Below are 12,211 nucleotides of genomic sequence, written 5' to 3'. Positions count from 1 at the left end.
CTTCTGTGTTAGGTTTTGCGGCCGGAGTCCGCACCTTTGGGGGGGGGGGGGGGGGTACTGTCACGCCCTGGCCTTAGTATTCTTTGTTTTCCTTATTATTTTAGTTAGGTCAGGGTGTGACATGGGGAATGTATGTGTTTTTGGATTGTCTAGGGGTTTGTATGTTAAATGGGTCAGTGTCTTGTCTAGGTGTTTGTATGTCTATGGCTGCCTAGATTGGTTCTCAATTAGAGGCAGCTGTGGTTCATTGTCTCTGATTGAGAACCATATTTAAGGCAGCCATAGGCATTGGGTTTTGTGGGTAATTGTCTATGTAGAACGTTTGTAGTTTTTGTATTGCACTTACGTTTGTAGCTTCACGGTCGTTTGTTGTTTTGTTTAGTTTTGTTATAAGTGTTCGTTTCGTGTTTCACTCTTCTCTAAATAAAGAGAATGAATTTTTCACACGCTGCGTTTTGGTCCTCTCTCTCACCGCAAGACGATCGTGACACGTGGTTTCATAGCTAACATGGTCTCAGAGCTAACGTGGTCTCATAGCTAGCCAAGAACTCAAAATACTGAGAGACTGTCAATATGAATATTTCCACTAAACCCAGCAGCAGGATGGATGTCGTATCTTAAGGACAAAACCTCACCGACAAACGGTTAAAAGCAGCAGATGGAAGTCATATCGCCTCTGACCACATAACATCTGCTGTCATTTTCTGTTCATTTCCAGACTATTCTACATGTTAAATCGTGTGTCTTGTCCATTACATCTTATCGGCTTCCTCTGTCACCCTCACAGACAGCTCTTAGCCTATAAAAAGATATGGGGGCTTTAGCCTGTTAAACTAGCTCATTAGTAAGACATTAAAAAGCTGTTAACATGGTAGATAGTGTTGGGTCTTAAGTGGCCATAAGAGCTTTCTAAGCTCTAAGCCTTTCACATGCATGCAGCACCAGCAACCTGGCACTCTATTCCCTATATTTTATGCTACTTTTGACCAGGGTCCATTTGGGTAACATTTTTTTTTGGGCTAGTTCACGCAAACAAGACAACATCCATTTCTGGCTATACTCTGACCTTCTCTGTTGTTGATGTGCGACAGCTAGCTACCTAGATAACTTTGCTACAATGTGGTATTTTATTGATTTCTTGACAAACACACTTTAAAGCAACCAGGCATGTCAAGTGTGTTGATTGTACTAACAACTCATTTGCTTAAGGTTAATTGACGGAACTATCGATGCTAATGTTAGCAAGCTAATGTGCTAAAATAGATACTAGGTGGGAGATGGGGATATAGGGCCCTGGTCAAAAGTTGTGCACTACAGTACATAGGGAATAGGGTGCCATATGGGACCCCCTTCCGTGGCTGGTTAGTGGAGTAGAATAGTGACAACAAACCGTATCCTCTACCATTCCTTTAACACACAGTAATCACCAGCTATCTATTATCAGGTGATTATGTAAATACAGGACATGATAAGGAGACAATAAAAACAAGTGCTTTAGACAGCTCTGCATTTAGCTCCTTCTGAGTTCACTCCCATAAATAACACCTGACCTAGTGATACCTACCTCCACCACCAAACAAGACATGATCAAACCTAGCTGCTGGATTATAGGGCTGTCACATGCTACACTAGATAAACCACTCATCACATGTAATTAGGATCATTCTCTGACTGCAGAGAGTAGAGACCCCAAAGTGGAGGATCCAAGAGGAGCGTGTGTGTGTGTGTGTGTGTGAGTGTGTGAAACACAGAGAAAGAGAGAGTTCTGCAGTTCTTGTGGCAATATCTAGGCTAACTCCCAAGGAGACACACATACGGCATTTTATATTTCAAAAGAAATGACATCATAGTACAGTGCAGGAAGAGTCACACTTGTTTTCTCTCTGGGCTTGTCAGAAGAAGCATCTTGAACAGCTACAATCTAGTTCTTCAGAGTTCTTCGTTCGGGTGGTTTCTCTCATGGTATAGGTTTTCTGAAGTTCAGTAGCAGTCTATAAAACACTGATACAGTAAAGGGTGATATGCACGACTAGCACCACTAAATCCCCAGAGTTGTCTATGCGAGTTTGGCTGCGCAGCTAGCTAGCTACATTGCTAACCTTTGCTATGACATAAACAAACTTTTCAGCAAAAACTTTTGTTAACTCTTTTAAAAACATCAGGATTTGCTACTAGTAACTAAGCAGAGAAGGCAAATTAATATAACGTCACATTGTTAAATACAGCATAGTAGTGTAGTGACCCTGCTTACGCAAGTGAAAGGAGGGAGTAGTATAGAGTAGGGACCCTTCCCTTTTTCCACATTTTGTTACGTTATTCTAAAATGGCGCCGACAGACAGGGCTGCCTCGCTTCTGGTCCTTAGGAAACTTTGCAGTATTTTGTTTTTTTATGTATTATTTCTTACATTGTTAGCCCGGAAAATCTTAAGTGTTATTACATACAGCCGAGAAGAACTATTGGATATCAGAGCAGTGTCAGTTTACCAACACTACGACCAGGAATAGGACTTTTCCGAAGCGGATCCTTTGTCCGCACCACCCAGGGCATTCCAGAGGCCGACCCAAAACAACACCGCCGGATGAGAGGGAGTCGGAGCGGTCTTCTAGTCAGACTTCGGATGCGCGCACACCACCCACTGCTTCCGAGTATATACTCGCTAATGTCCAGTCCCTGAATAACAAAGTTAGTTATGACCTAGAGGCCGGACAGGGAGTATACGGAACCGTACCCCCTCCCCAACGCGTGGCTCCAGCCACAAGACGGCATCAAAGGCGACGAACTTGGGGATCAGGAGCGGACTGGTCACCCTGCTGATGCGCAGGAACCTATCACACCAGCTGAGGCGCAGGAACCTATCACACCAGCTGAGGCACGGGAACCTGTCGAGTCAGCTGGGGCCCGGGAACCTGATAGATCGGCTGAGGCAGGGGAGCCTGGCGATCCGGCTGAGGCATGAGAACCTGACGAGCCAGTGGAAGCAGGGGAGCCTGGCGATCCGGCGGATGCATGAAAGCCTGACGAGCCGGTGGAAGCAGAGGAACCTGCCGATCCGGCGGAGGCATGAAAGCCCGACAAGCTGGCTGAGGCAGGGGAGCCTGGCGATCCGGCAGAGGCATGAAAGCCCGATGAGGCAGGGGAGCCTGGCGATCCGGCAGAGACATGGGAGCCTGTGGCGGTTCCCGGACCCGATGTAATTTACTCTGACAAAAAAAAACACACTACTTGATGCTTCCCTTAGGTGAGGTGTTATTCTGTAACGATGTGCACTGAGAATCAGGAAATTCTGGGAGTGAGTGTTTAAAAACAAACACGTAACACAAACAACGCACCGACATGAAAACAGAGTCAATAACACCTGCGGAAAGAACCAAGGGGAGTGACAGATATAGGGAAGATAATCAAGGAGGTGATGGAGTCCAGGTGAGTGTCATGACGCGCTGGTGCGCGAGACGATGGTGACATGTGTGCAGGATAACTTCTTCTGGCTGCAAGCCCGAGGTCGGTACACTTATGACAACAGCCAGCTCAAGTGCAGGGCGCGAAATTCAAAATATATTTTTTAGAAATATTTAACTTTCACACATTAACAAGTCCAATACAGCATTTGAAAGATAAACATCTTGTGAATCCAGCCAACATGTCCGATTTTTTAAATGTTTTACAGCGAAAACACCACGTATATTTATGTTAGCTCACCACCAAATACAAAAAAGGACAGACATTTTTCACAGCACATGTAGCATGCACAAAACCAACCTAACTAACCAAGAACCAACCAAACTAACCAAGAAACAACTTCATCAGATGACAGTCTTATAACATGTTATTCAATAAATCTATGTTTTGTTCGAAAAATGTGCATATTTGAGCTATAAATCAGTTTTACATCACAGCTACCGTCAGAAATAGCACCGAAGCAGCCAGAGTAATTACAGACACCAACGTCAAATACCTAAATACTCATCATAAAACATTTCTGAAAAATACATGGTGTACAGCAAATGAAAGACAGGCATCTTGTGATTCCAGCCAATATTTCCGATTTATTAAGTGTTTTACAGCGAAAACACAATATAGCATTATATTAGCTTACCACAATAGCCAGAAACACAAGCCATTCCCCAGCAGCAAAAGTTAGCGATCGTAACAAACCAGCAAAAGATATATAATTTTTGACTAACCTTGATAAGCTTCAGCAGATGACAGTCCTATAACATCAGGTTATACATACACTTATGTTTTGTTCGAAAATGTGCATATTTAGAGCTGAAATCAGTGGTTATACATTGTGCTAACGTAGCATCTTTTTCCCACAACGTCCGGATATTTTTCTGACACTCCCATATTCTGACCAAATAACTATTCATAAACTTAACTAAAAAATACATGTTGTATAGGAAATGATAGATACACTAGTTCTTAATGCAATCGCAGTGTTAGAATTCTAAAAATAACTTCATTACGATATGCAGTTTACGTTATGGCGAGAGCGTGCCCAAAACCTGGCCGCAAACTACTAGTACACATGTACGACAGATATATGAAATAACATCATAAAATGGGTCCTACTTTTGACGATCTTCCATCAGAATGTTGTACAAGGGGTCCTTTGTCCAGAACAATCGTTGTTTGGATTTAGAATGTCCTCTTCTCCAGTCAATTAGCACGGAAAGCTAGCAAAGTGGCGCGAAGCTCTCCTTCCTGAACATACGCAGACGTCCCGAAAAAATTTCAATAATCTAATAAAACTATATTGAAAAAACATACTTTACGATGATATTGTCACATGTATCAAATAAAATCAAAGCCGGAGATATTAGTCGTCTATAACGACAGCCTTTCAGAAGGCAAAACCAGGTCCCTTCACGCGCTCTCCAGAAAACAGGAAACTGGTGACACGTCATACAAAGAGCTTTTATTCGACCCCAGATCAAGTTATACACTCCATTTCTTCTCACACTGCCTGTCGACATCTAGTGGAAGACGTATGAAGTGCATGTATACTGATATATATCAAGGACATTTATAGGCAGGCCCTAGAACAGAGCATCGATTTCAGATTTTCCACTTCCTGTCAGGAAGTTTGCTGCAAAATGAGTTCTGTTTTACTCACAGATATAATTCAAACGGTTTTAGAAACTAGAGAGTGTTTTCTATCCAATAGTAATAATAATATGCATATTGTACGAGCAAGAATTGAGTACGAGGCCGTTTGAAATGGGCACCTTTTATCCAGGCTACTCAATACTGCCCCTGCAGCCCAAACAGGATAATCAGCAGCCTGATGACCTAGAGGCCTTAGAGCGAGTATACGTGACAACCATATATTCTGAGGCTGCATTTATTGTAGCTGGGGATTTTAACAAAGCAAAATCTAGAAAAAGGCTACCTAAATTCTATCAGCATATCGACTGTAGCACTCGTGCTGGAAAAACACTGTTATTCTAACTTCCGTGATGCATACAAGGCCCTGCCCTGCCCTCCTTTCGGCAAATCTGACCACGACTCAATTTTGCTCCTCCCTTCCTATAGGCAGAAACTCAAACAGGAAGTACCCAGTGCTAAGGACTATTCAACGCTGGTCTGACCAATAGGAATCCACGCTTCAAGATTGTTTTGATCACGCGGACTGGGATATGTTCCCGGTAGCCTCAGAGGATAATATCGACGTATACGCTGATTTGGTGAATGAGTTTATAAGGAAGTGTACAGGAGATGCTGTACCCACTGTGACTATTAAAACCTACCCTAACCAGAAACCGTAGATAGATGGCAGCATTCGCGCAAAACTGAAAGCGCGTACCACCGCATTTAACCATGGCAAGGCGACTGGGAATATGGCAGAATACAAACAGAGTAGTCATTCCCTCCGCAAGGCAATCTGACAAGCTAAATGTCAGTATAGAGACAAAGTGGAGTCGCAATTCAACGGCTCAGACACAAGACGTATATGGCAGGGTCTACAGACAATCACGGACTACAAAAGGAAAACCAACCACGTCGCGGACACCAACGTCTTGCTTCCAGACAAACTAAACACCTTCTTTGCCCGCTTCGAGGAAAATAGTGCCACCGACACGGCCCGCTACCAAGGACAGTGGGCTCTCCTTCTCCATGGCCGACTTGAGTAAGCCATTTAAACGTGTTAACCCTTGCAAGGCTGCCGGCCCAGACGGCATCCCTAGCCACGTCCTCAGAGCATGCACAGACCAGCTGGCTGGTGTGTTTACGGACATATTGAATCTCTCCCTATCCCAGTGTGCTGTCCCCACATGCTTCAAGATGGCCACCATTGTTCCTGTACCCAAGAATGCAAAGGTAACTGAACTAAATGACTATCGCCCCGTAGCACTCACTTCTGTCATCATGAAGTGCTTGAGAGTCTAGTCAAGGATCATATCACCTCCACGGTCACCCTAGACCCACTTCAATTTGCTTACCGCCCCAATAGGTCCACAGACTATGCAATCGCCATCACACTGCACACCTCTCTATCCCATCTGGACAATACCTATGTAAGAATGCTGTTCATTGACTACAGCTCAGCATTCAACACCATAGCACCATAGAACCATAGTACCCATAGTACCCTCCAAGCTCACCATTAAGCGTGAGACCCTGAGTCTCAACCCCGCCCTGTGCAATTGGGTCCTGGACTTCCTGACGGGCTGCCCCCAGGTGGTGAATGTAGGAAACAATATCTCCACTTTGCTGATCCTCAACATTGGGGCCCCACAAGGGTGCATGCTCAGCCCCCTCCTGTACTCCTTGTTCACCCATTACTGCGTGGCCATGCACGCCTCCAACTCAATCATCAGGTTTGCAGACGACACAACAGTAGTAGGCTTGATTACCAACAACGACGAGACAGCCTACTGGGAGGAGGTGAGGGCTCTCGGAGTGTGGTGTCAGGAAAATAACCTCTCACTCAACGTCAACAAAACAAAGGAGATGATTGTGGACTTCAGGAAAGAGCAGAGGGAGCACCCCCCTATCCACATCGACGGGACAGCAGTGGAGAAGGTGAGAGTTTTAAAGTTCCTCGGCGTACATATCGCTGACAAACTGAAATGGTTCTTCCACATAGACAGTGTGGTGAAGAAGGTGCAACCTCAGTAGGCTGAAGAAATTTTGCTTGTCACATAAAACCCTCACAAACCCTTACAGATGCACAATTGAGAGCATCCTGTCGGGCTGTATCACCGCCTGGTACGGCAAATACACCGGCCCCAACCGCAGGGCTCTCCAGAGGCTGGTGCGGTCTGCACAACGCATCACCGCGGGCAAACTACCTGCCCTACAGGACACCTAGAGCACCTGATGTCACAGGAAGGCCTCTCAGTAGAAAACCTCCCTAAAGGGGCCCCATGAAGAAAGGGGAAACTAAAAACAAATATTCTCTCAGCTCCAATGTGACAATGGCAAGCGCTAGCGAGACAGAGAGAAGCAAATTTGAAGAGTTACTGCTGTGTGGGAACATTTTGGATCCAGTGTTAATTACGATGACGAGGGTAAGAAGACCATAAACAAACAAAGTACAGTCTTCAAGCATTGCTTTGCCACTGTCAGCTACTTGAGTGGAAACACTTCTAACATGATGTGTCATTTACGTCGCCATCACCCGGCCGTATCCCTTGCAGGTAGAGCTGGAGCAAGGAGTCCACTCGTTAGCGAAAACACAATCTCTCACTGCTGCCTTCCAACAACAATTTGCGACAAATTCATAAAGAAATAACGAAAGTAGTGGGAGTATTCATAGCCAAAGATTTGCACTATGTACAGGAAGCTACCTCACTGTAACGGTTCACTATGTAGTGTTAGCTACCTCACTGTGACGGTTCACTATGTACTGGAAGCTACCTCACGTTCACTATGTACTGGAAGCTACCTCACTGTGATGGTTCACTATGTACTGGAATCTCCCTCACGGTGATGGTTCACTATGTACTGGAAGCTACCTCACTGTGATGGTTCACTATGTACTGGATTGGGAGATGAAGTGCAACGTGTTCAAACTTGTCCCCTGTATGAGAGTCATACCAGCGCACACTTTTCTTAAATATAAAGATACCGAAACCGTACCGTGGCCCATACATTGTGATACATACCGAACCGTGGGCCCACTGTACCGTTGCATCCCTACTGCCTACATACAGACTTGCAATCATTGGCCACTTTAATAATGGCACTTTAATAATGTTTACATATCTTGCATTACTCATCTCATATGTATATACTGTATTCTATGCTATCTATTGCATCTTAGCCTATGCCGCTCTGACATTGCTCATCCATATATTTATATGTTCTTATTCCATTCCTTACTTTGATTTGTGTGTATTAAGTATTTGTTGTGGAATTGTTAGATATTACTTGTTAGATATTGCTGCACTGTCGGAACTAGAAGCACAAGCATTTCGCTACACTCATAATAACATCTGCTAACCATGTGTACGTGACCAATAAAATTTGATTTGAAATAAATGTTTTGCCTCGTCAATATACACACAATACTCCATAATGATGAAGTGAAAACAGGTTTTTAGAAATGTTTGCAAATGTATTAAAAATTTAAAACAGAAATACCTTATTTACATAAGTATCCAGACCCTTTGCTATGAGAAATTGAGCTCAGGTGCAACCTGTTTCCATTGATCATCCTTGAGATGTTTCTACAACTTGATTGGAGTCCACCTGTGGTAAATTCAATTGATTGGACATGATTTGGAATGGCACACACCTGTCTAAATAAGGTCCTACAGTTGACAGTGCATGTCAGAGCAAAAACCAAGTCATGAGGTTGAAGGAATTGTCCGTAGAGCTCCGAGACAGGGTTGTGTCGAGGCACAGATCTGGGGAAGGGTACTGAAAAATTTGGGAACACAGTGGCCTCCATCATTCTTAAATGGAAGAAGTTTGGAACCACCAATACTCTTCCTAGAGCTGGCTGCCTGGCCAAACTGAGCAATCGGGTGAGAAGGGCCTTGGTCAGGGACGTGACTAAGAACCCGATGGTCACTCTGACAGAGTTCCTCTGTGGGGATTGGAGAACCTTCCAGAAGGACAACCATCTTTGCAGCACTCCACCAATCAGGCCTTTATGGTAGAGTGGCCAGACGGAAGCCACTCCTCAGTCAAAAACACATGACAGCCCGCTTGGAGTTTGCCAAAAGGCACCTAAAGGACTCAGACCATGAGAAACAAGATTTTCTGGTCTGAGGAAACCAAGATTGAACTCTTTTGCCTGAATACCAAGCATCACATCTGGAGGAAACCTGGAGCAAATTTTAAAAAACCTGGAGCAAATTCCTAAAAACCTGTTTTCGCTTTGTCATTATGGGGTATTATGTTTAGATTGCTGAGGCAAACAATTAGAATAAGGCTGTAACGTAACAAAATGTGGAAAAGTCAAGGGGTCTGAATACTTTCTGAAGGCACTGTATATATGCACACATATATGCACACTAGAGTCCTGTGTGGCTCAGTTGGTAGAGCATGGTGCTTGCAATGCCAGAGTTGTGGGTTTGATTCCCACGGGCGACCAGTATGAAAAAATCTGCTATAAATGACCTAAATGTAAATATAATTTCTCTTCCAAGTGAGCTAGCTTTCTTGGAGCCATCGAAAACGTGAAGGGCTCTGGTTCATAAGGCCGCGGGTCCGAAGACCTGTATGGACAAGCTCCCTCTCCGTTTCATAACAGTAGCTAGGAGGTAAAGTAGATCAGGTACATATGTCTGCTGTCACGTCACAGCTTTGGCTGTTTCTCCCTGAGAGAAGTTGACAGAGTCACATCACATCACTTCCTATCAGAAACACACAAAAACAGGTAGAACAACAGCCATGATAAACCTTTAGATTGTTAAGCAGAACACGCTCAGTATGCCTTCATATAGGATTATCAGCGTTTCCACTCCATCAAATAACAGCTATGAGGAGATGAGCTTCCCTTTCCCATCAGCCACCTGTCAGTCACCAGGAAATAATCATTAAAACCTAATGAACCGCTCCACCACACCACTGTACCGCTGACATGGAGGGTGTGTGTGTTTGTGTGTGTTTGTGTGTGCCCTGTGATCTGACAGTAGGAATGCTCCACTGTGGCCCTGAGGCAGAGAACACTCTGTTCAGTTGGATTTAACACGGATGACTGGCTGGCTGATCAGCAGGTAAATTGCAGGTGTGTGAGATGATTAAGTGGCGTATCATCCAGGAGCTAAAGGACATTTAGCCTGCTGGTACTGGCACCCACTTCCTGATTGGTAGTCACGTGACCCCATGGTGTGAGCAGCTGAGTCAGAGGACAAAATATCACGGGATGGTTGCTTCCCAAATGGAACCGTATTCCCTACATAGTGCACTACTTTTGACCAGCACCCTATAGGGCTCTGGTCAAAAGTAGAGCACTATATAGGAAATAGGGTGCCATTTGGGACGTACAGATGTTTTAGTGGTTTGGTGGTTTTACATGACTCCGTTCAGAACACTTACAGTCTCTCTCTCTCCGAGTTCCTCCCTATTTCCTCTCTCCCCTGCTCTTTGTCTAATCTGATTATATGTGTGAGAACTCAAGCCCCTTCATTCAAGTTCAGTTCGCTTGCTGGTACGTCTGGAGGTAGGAGCCCTGGGGTTGGAGATGTGTGTGAGCCCTGGGGTTCCAAGGACAACTGTCAGGAAAGAGAGGCCTGTGAACTCAAGGTAATGAAGGCAGCTCAGCTTGTAAACAGCATGGGAGGATGTCACTGGAATACATTACAATACATAACTGTCTCCACAGGCCAGAGGGCTCGGGCTCTCTCTCTCACACACACGCACACACACACACACCTGGCTGTGTACAAACTGAATCTGCCACAGGGTTAAAACGACAGCAGGAAGACACAGGAAAGTTGTGTGTCTTACTGTAGACCTGCTGCCAGAGCGAACACTGGATTATACTGGATCACCAACAGGGCTGAGTAGAAATATTCACACAGTGACTTTATAGACTGGCTGGGTGAAACTGCTATGAACCAGGTGGAGAGGAGACTACCCTTACAGACATCTGTTAGGAGGGAAGTGTATTCACTGACATTATCAGTACACATACCTACCAGGGTGCTTTGGTTGGGGTTATTTCTTGTTTTCATCAGTTCAGCAACCTCTCTCATTTCCATACCCTCCTTCCCCCCCTTCCTGCTTTTCCTTCCCTCCCTGCCTACCTGCCACCCTGCTTGTCCCTCTGCTTCCTCCCTAGCAAACACTTGTCTGGGATCTGAGGTGAAAATGTATAAAAAAACATTTGTGAAAACGGAGCTCAGAGAGAGTCAGGGAGTCGGCACTTTGAGGAAGAGCGGGAACGGGGGAAGGAGGGTGTGACAAAGTGAGAGAGAAGGAAAGCTCAGACAGGAATGCGATTGTTTTCAGGTCAGTGAGTCTGTGAGTTGAGAGAGCGAGAGAGAGCGAGAGAGAGCGCTGCTAGGAAGTTAAACAGGGCCAGAAGCCCTCATCATACAGACACTTAAAACTCTCCTACAGTTGATAGTCGAGGACAGTACCATGCCAAACAGAGCAAAGACACTAGAACATTCAGTTTATGTGCTGAGGCGATACAGTACCAAACAGAGCAGAGACACTTAGGATGTTAAACTATCAGCTCCTTCTCTACATTCCAGCGCTGGGTTCAGACTGAGCACTTAATGTCTGCATTATGATGTCTGCATTATTTACCAGTCAAGATGCCTTTCTCTTCCAGCCTGCATGGGCCTTAATATGGAAATCCCTCTGCCGACTGAGACCCTCACCCCTCCTGTCCTTACCCCTCCTCCCCAATTTCCCCCACCGTTCCTCTCCTTCCCCCTCTCCTCCAGTCTCACCCAGGGTGTATCACAGAATGACAGTACCTTGGAGAGATCTCTGAAGTTGCCCGGCAGGGTGAGGTCCAGCTCCTCGGACTCATAGTTGGTGAGAACCCAGGGAAACACCGGGTACTGGTTCAGATCATTGTAGGTCCTCCCTACAGACCGACAGACAGACAGAGAGAGAGACAGACAGAGATCTGTTAGAGAAGTTCTGTGAGAGGAAAGAGGAGGGGATGAGGTGGGGCGGGGGAGGATGTGTGAGACTGCAGGGCGCATGGGAGAACTGCGGGGTACACACGAGGCTTAGGTTACTTTGGGGACCCAGCATGCAACATTCCAGTAGAGCATTCCATCAGACTCCTTTCAGGC

At 45.3% G+C, this 12,211-nt stretch overlaps 1 protein-coding gene across 1 annotated transcript in view; it reads right to left on the bottom strand.

The window, feature by feature from the left end:
• Positions 1–12,211, bottom strand: part of LOC120029212 (neurobeachin-like) — a 327,891-nt gene that overhangs the window by 43,591 nt on the left and 272,089 nt on the right. Inside the window, exon 46 of the mRNA XM_038974506.1 lies at positions 11,885–11,997. Within this exon, the coding sequence (XP_038830434.1) occupies positions 11,885–11,997 (113 nt within the window). The remainder of the gene's footprint in view (positions 1–11,884; positions 11,998–12,211) is intronic.

This window comes from Salvelinus namaycush, chromosome 34, assembly GCF_016432855.1.
Source record: "Salvelinus namaycush isolate Seneca chromosome 34, SaNama_1.0, whole genome shotgun sequence".
Lineage (NCBI taxonomy): Eukaryota > Metazoa > Chordata > Actinopteri > Salmoniformes > Salmonidae > Salvelinus > Salvelinus namaycush.
The sequence above is the reverse complement of the archived record's forward strand: the minus strand, read 5'-3'. Positions and strand labels throughout refer to the sequence as shown.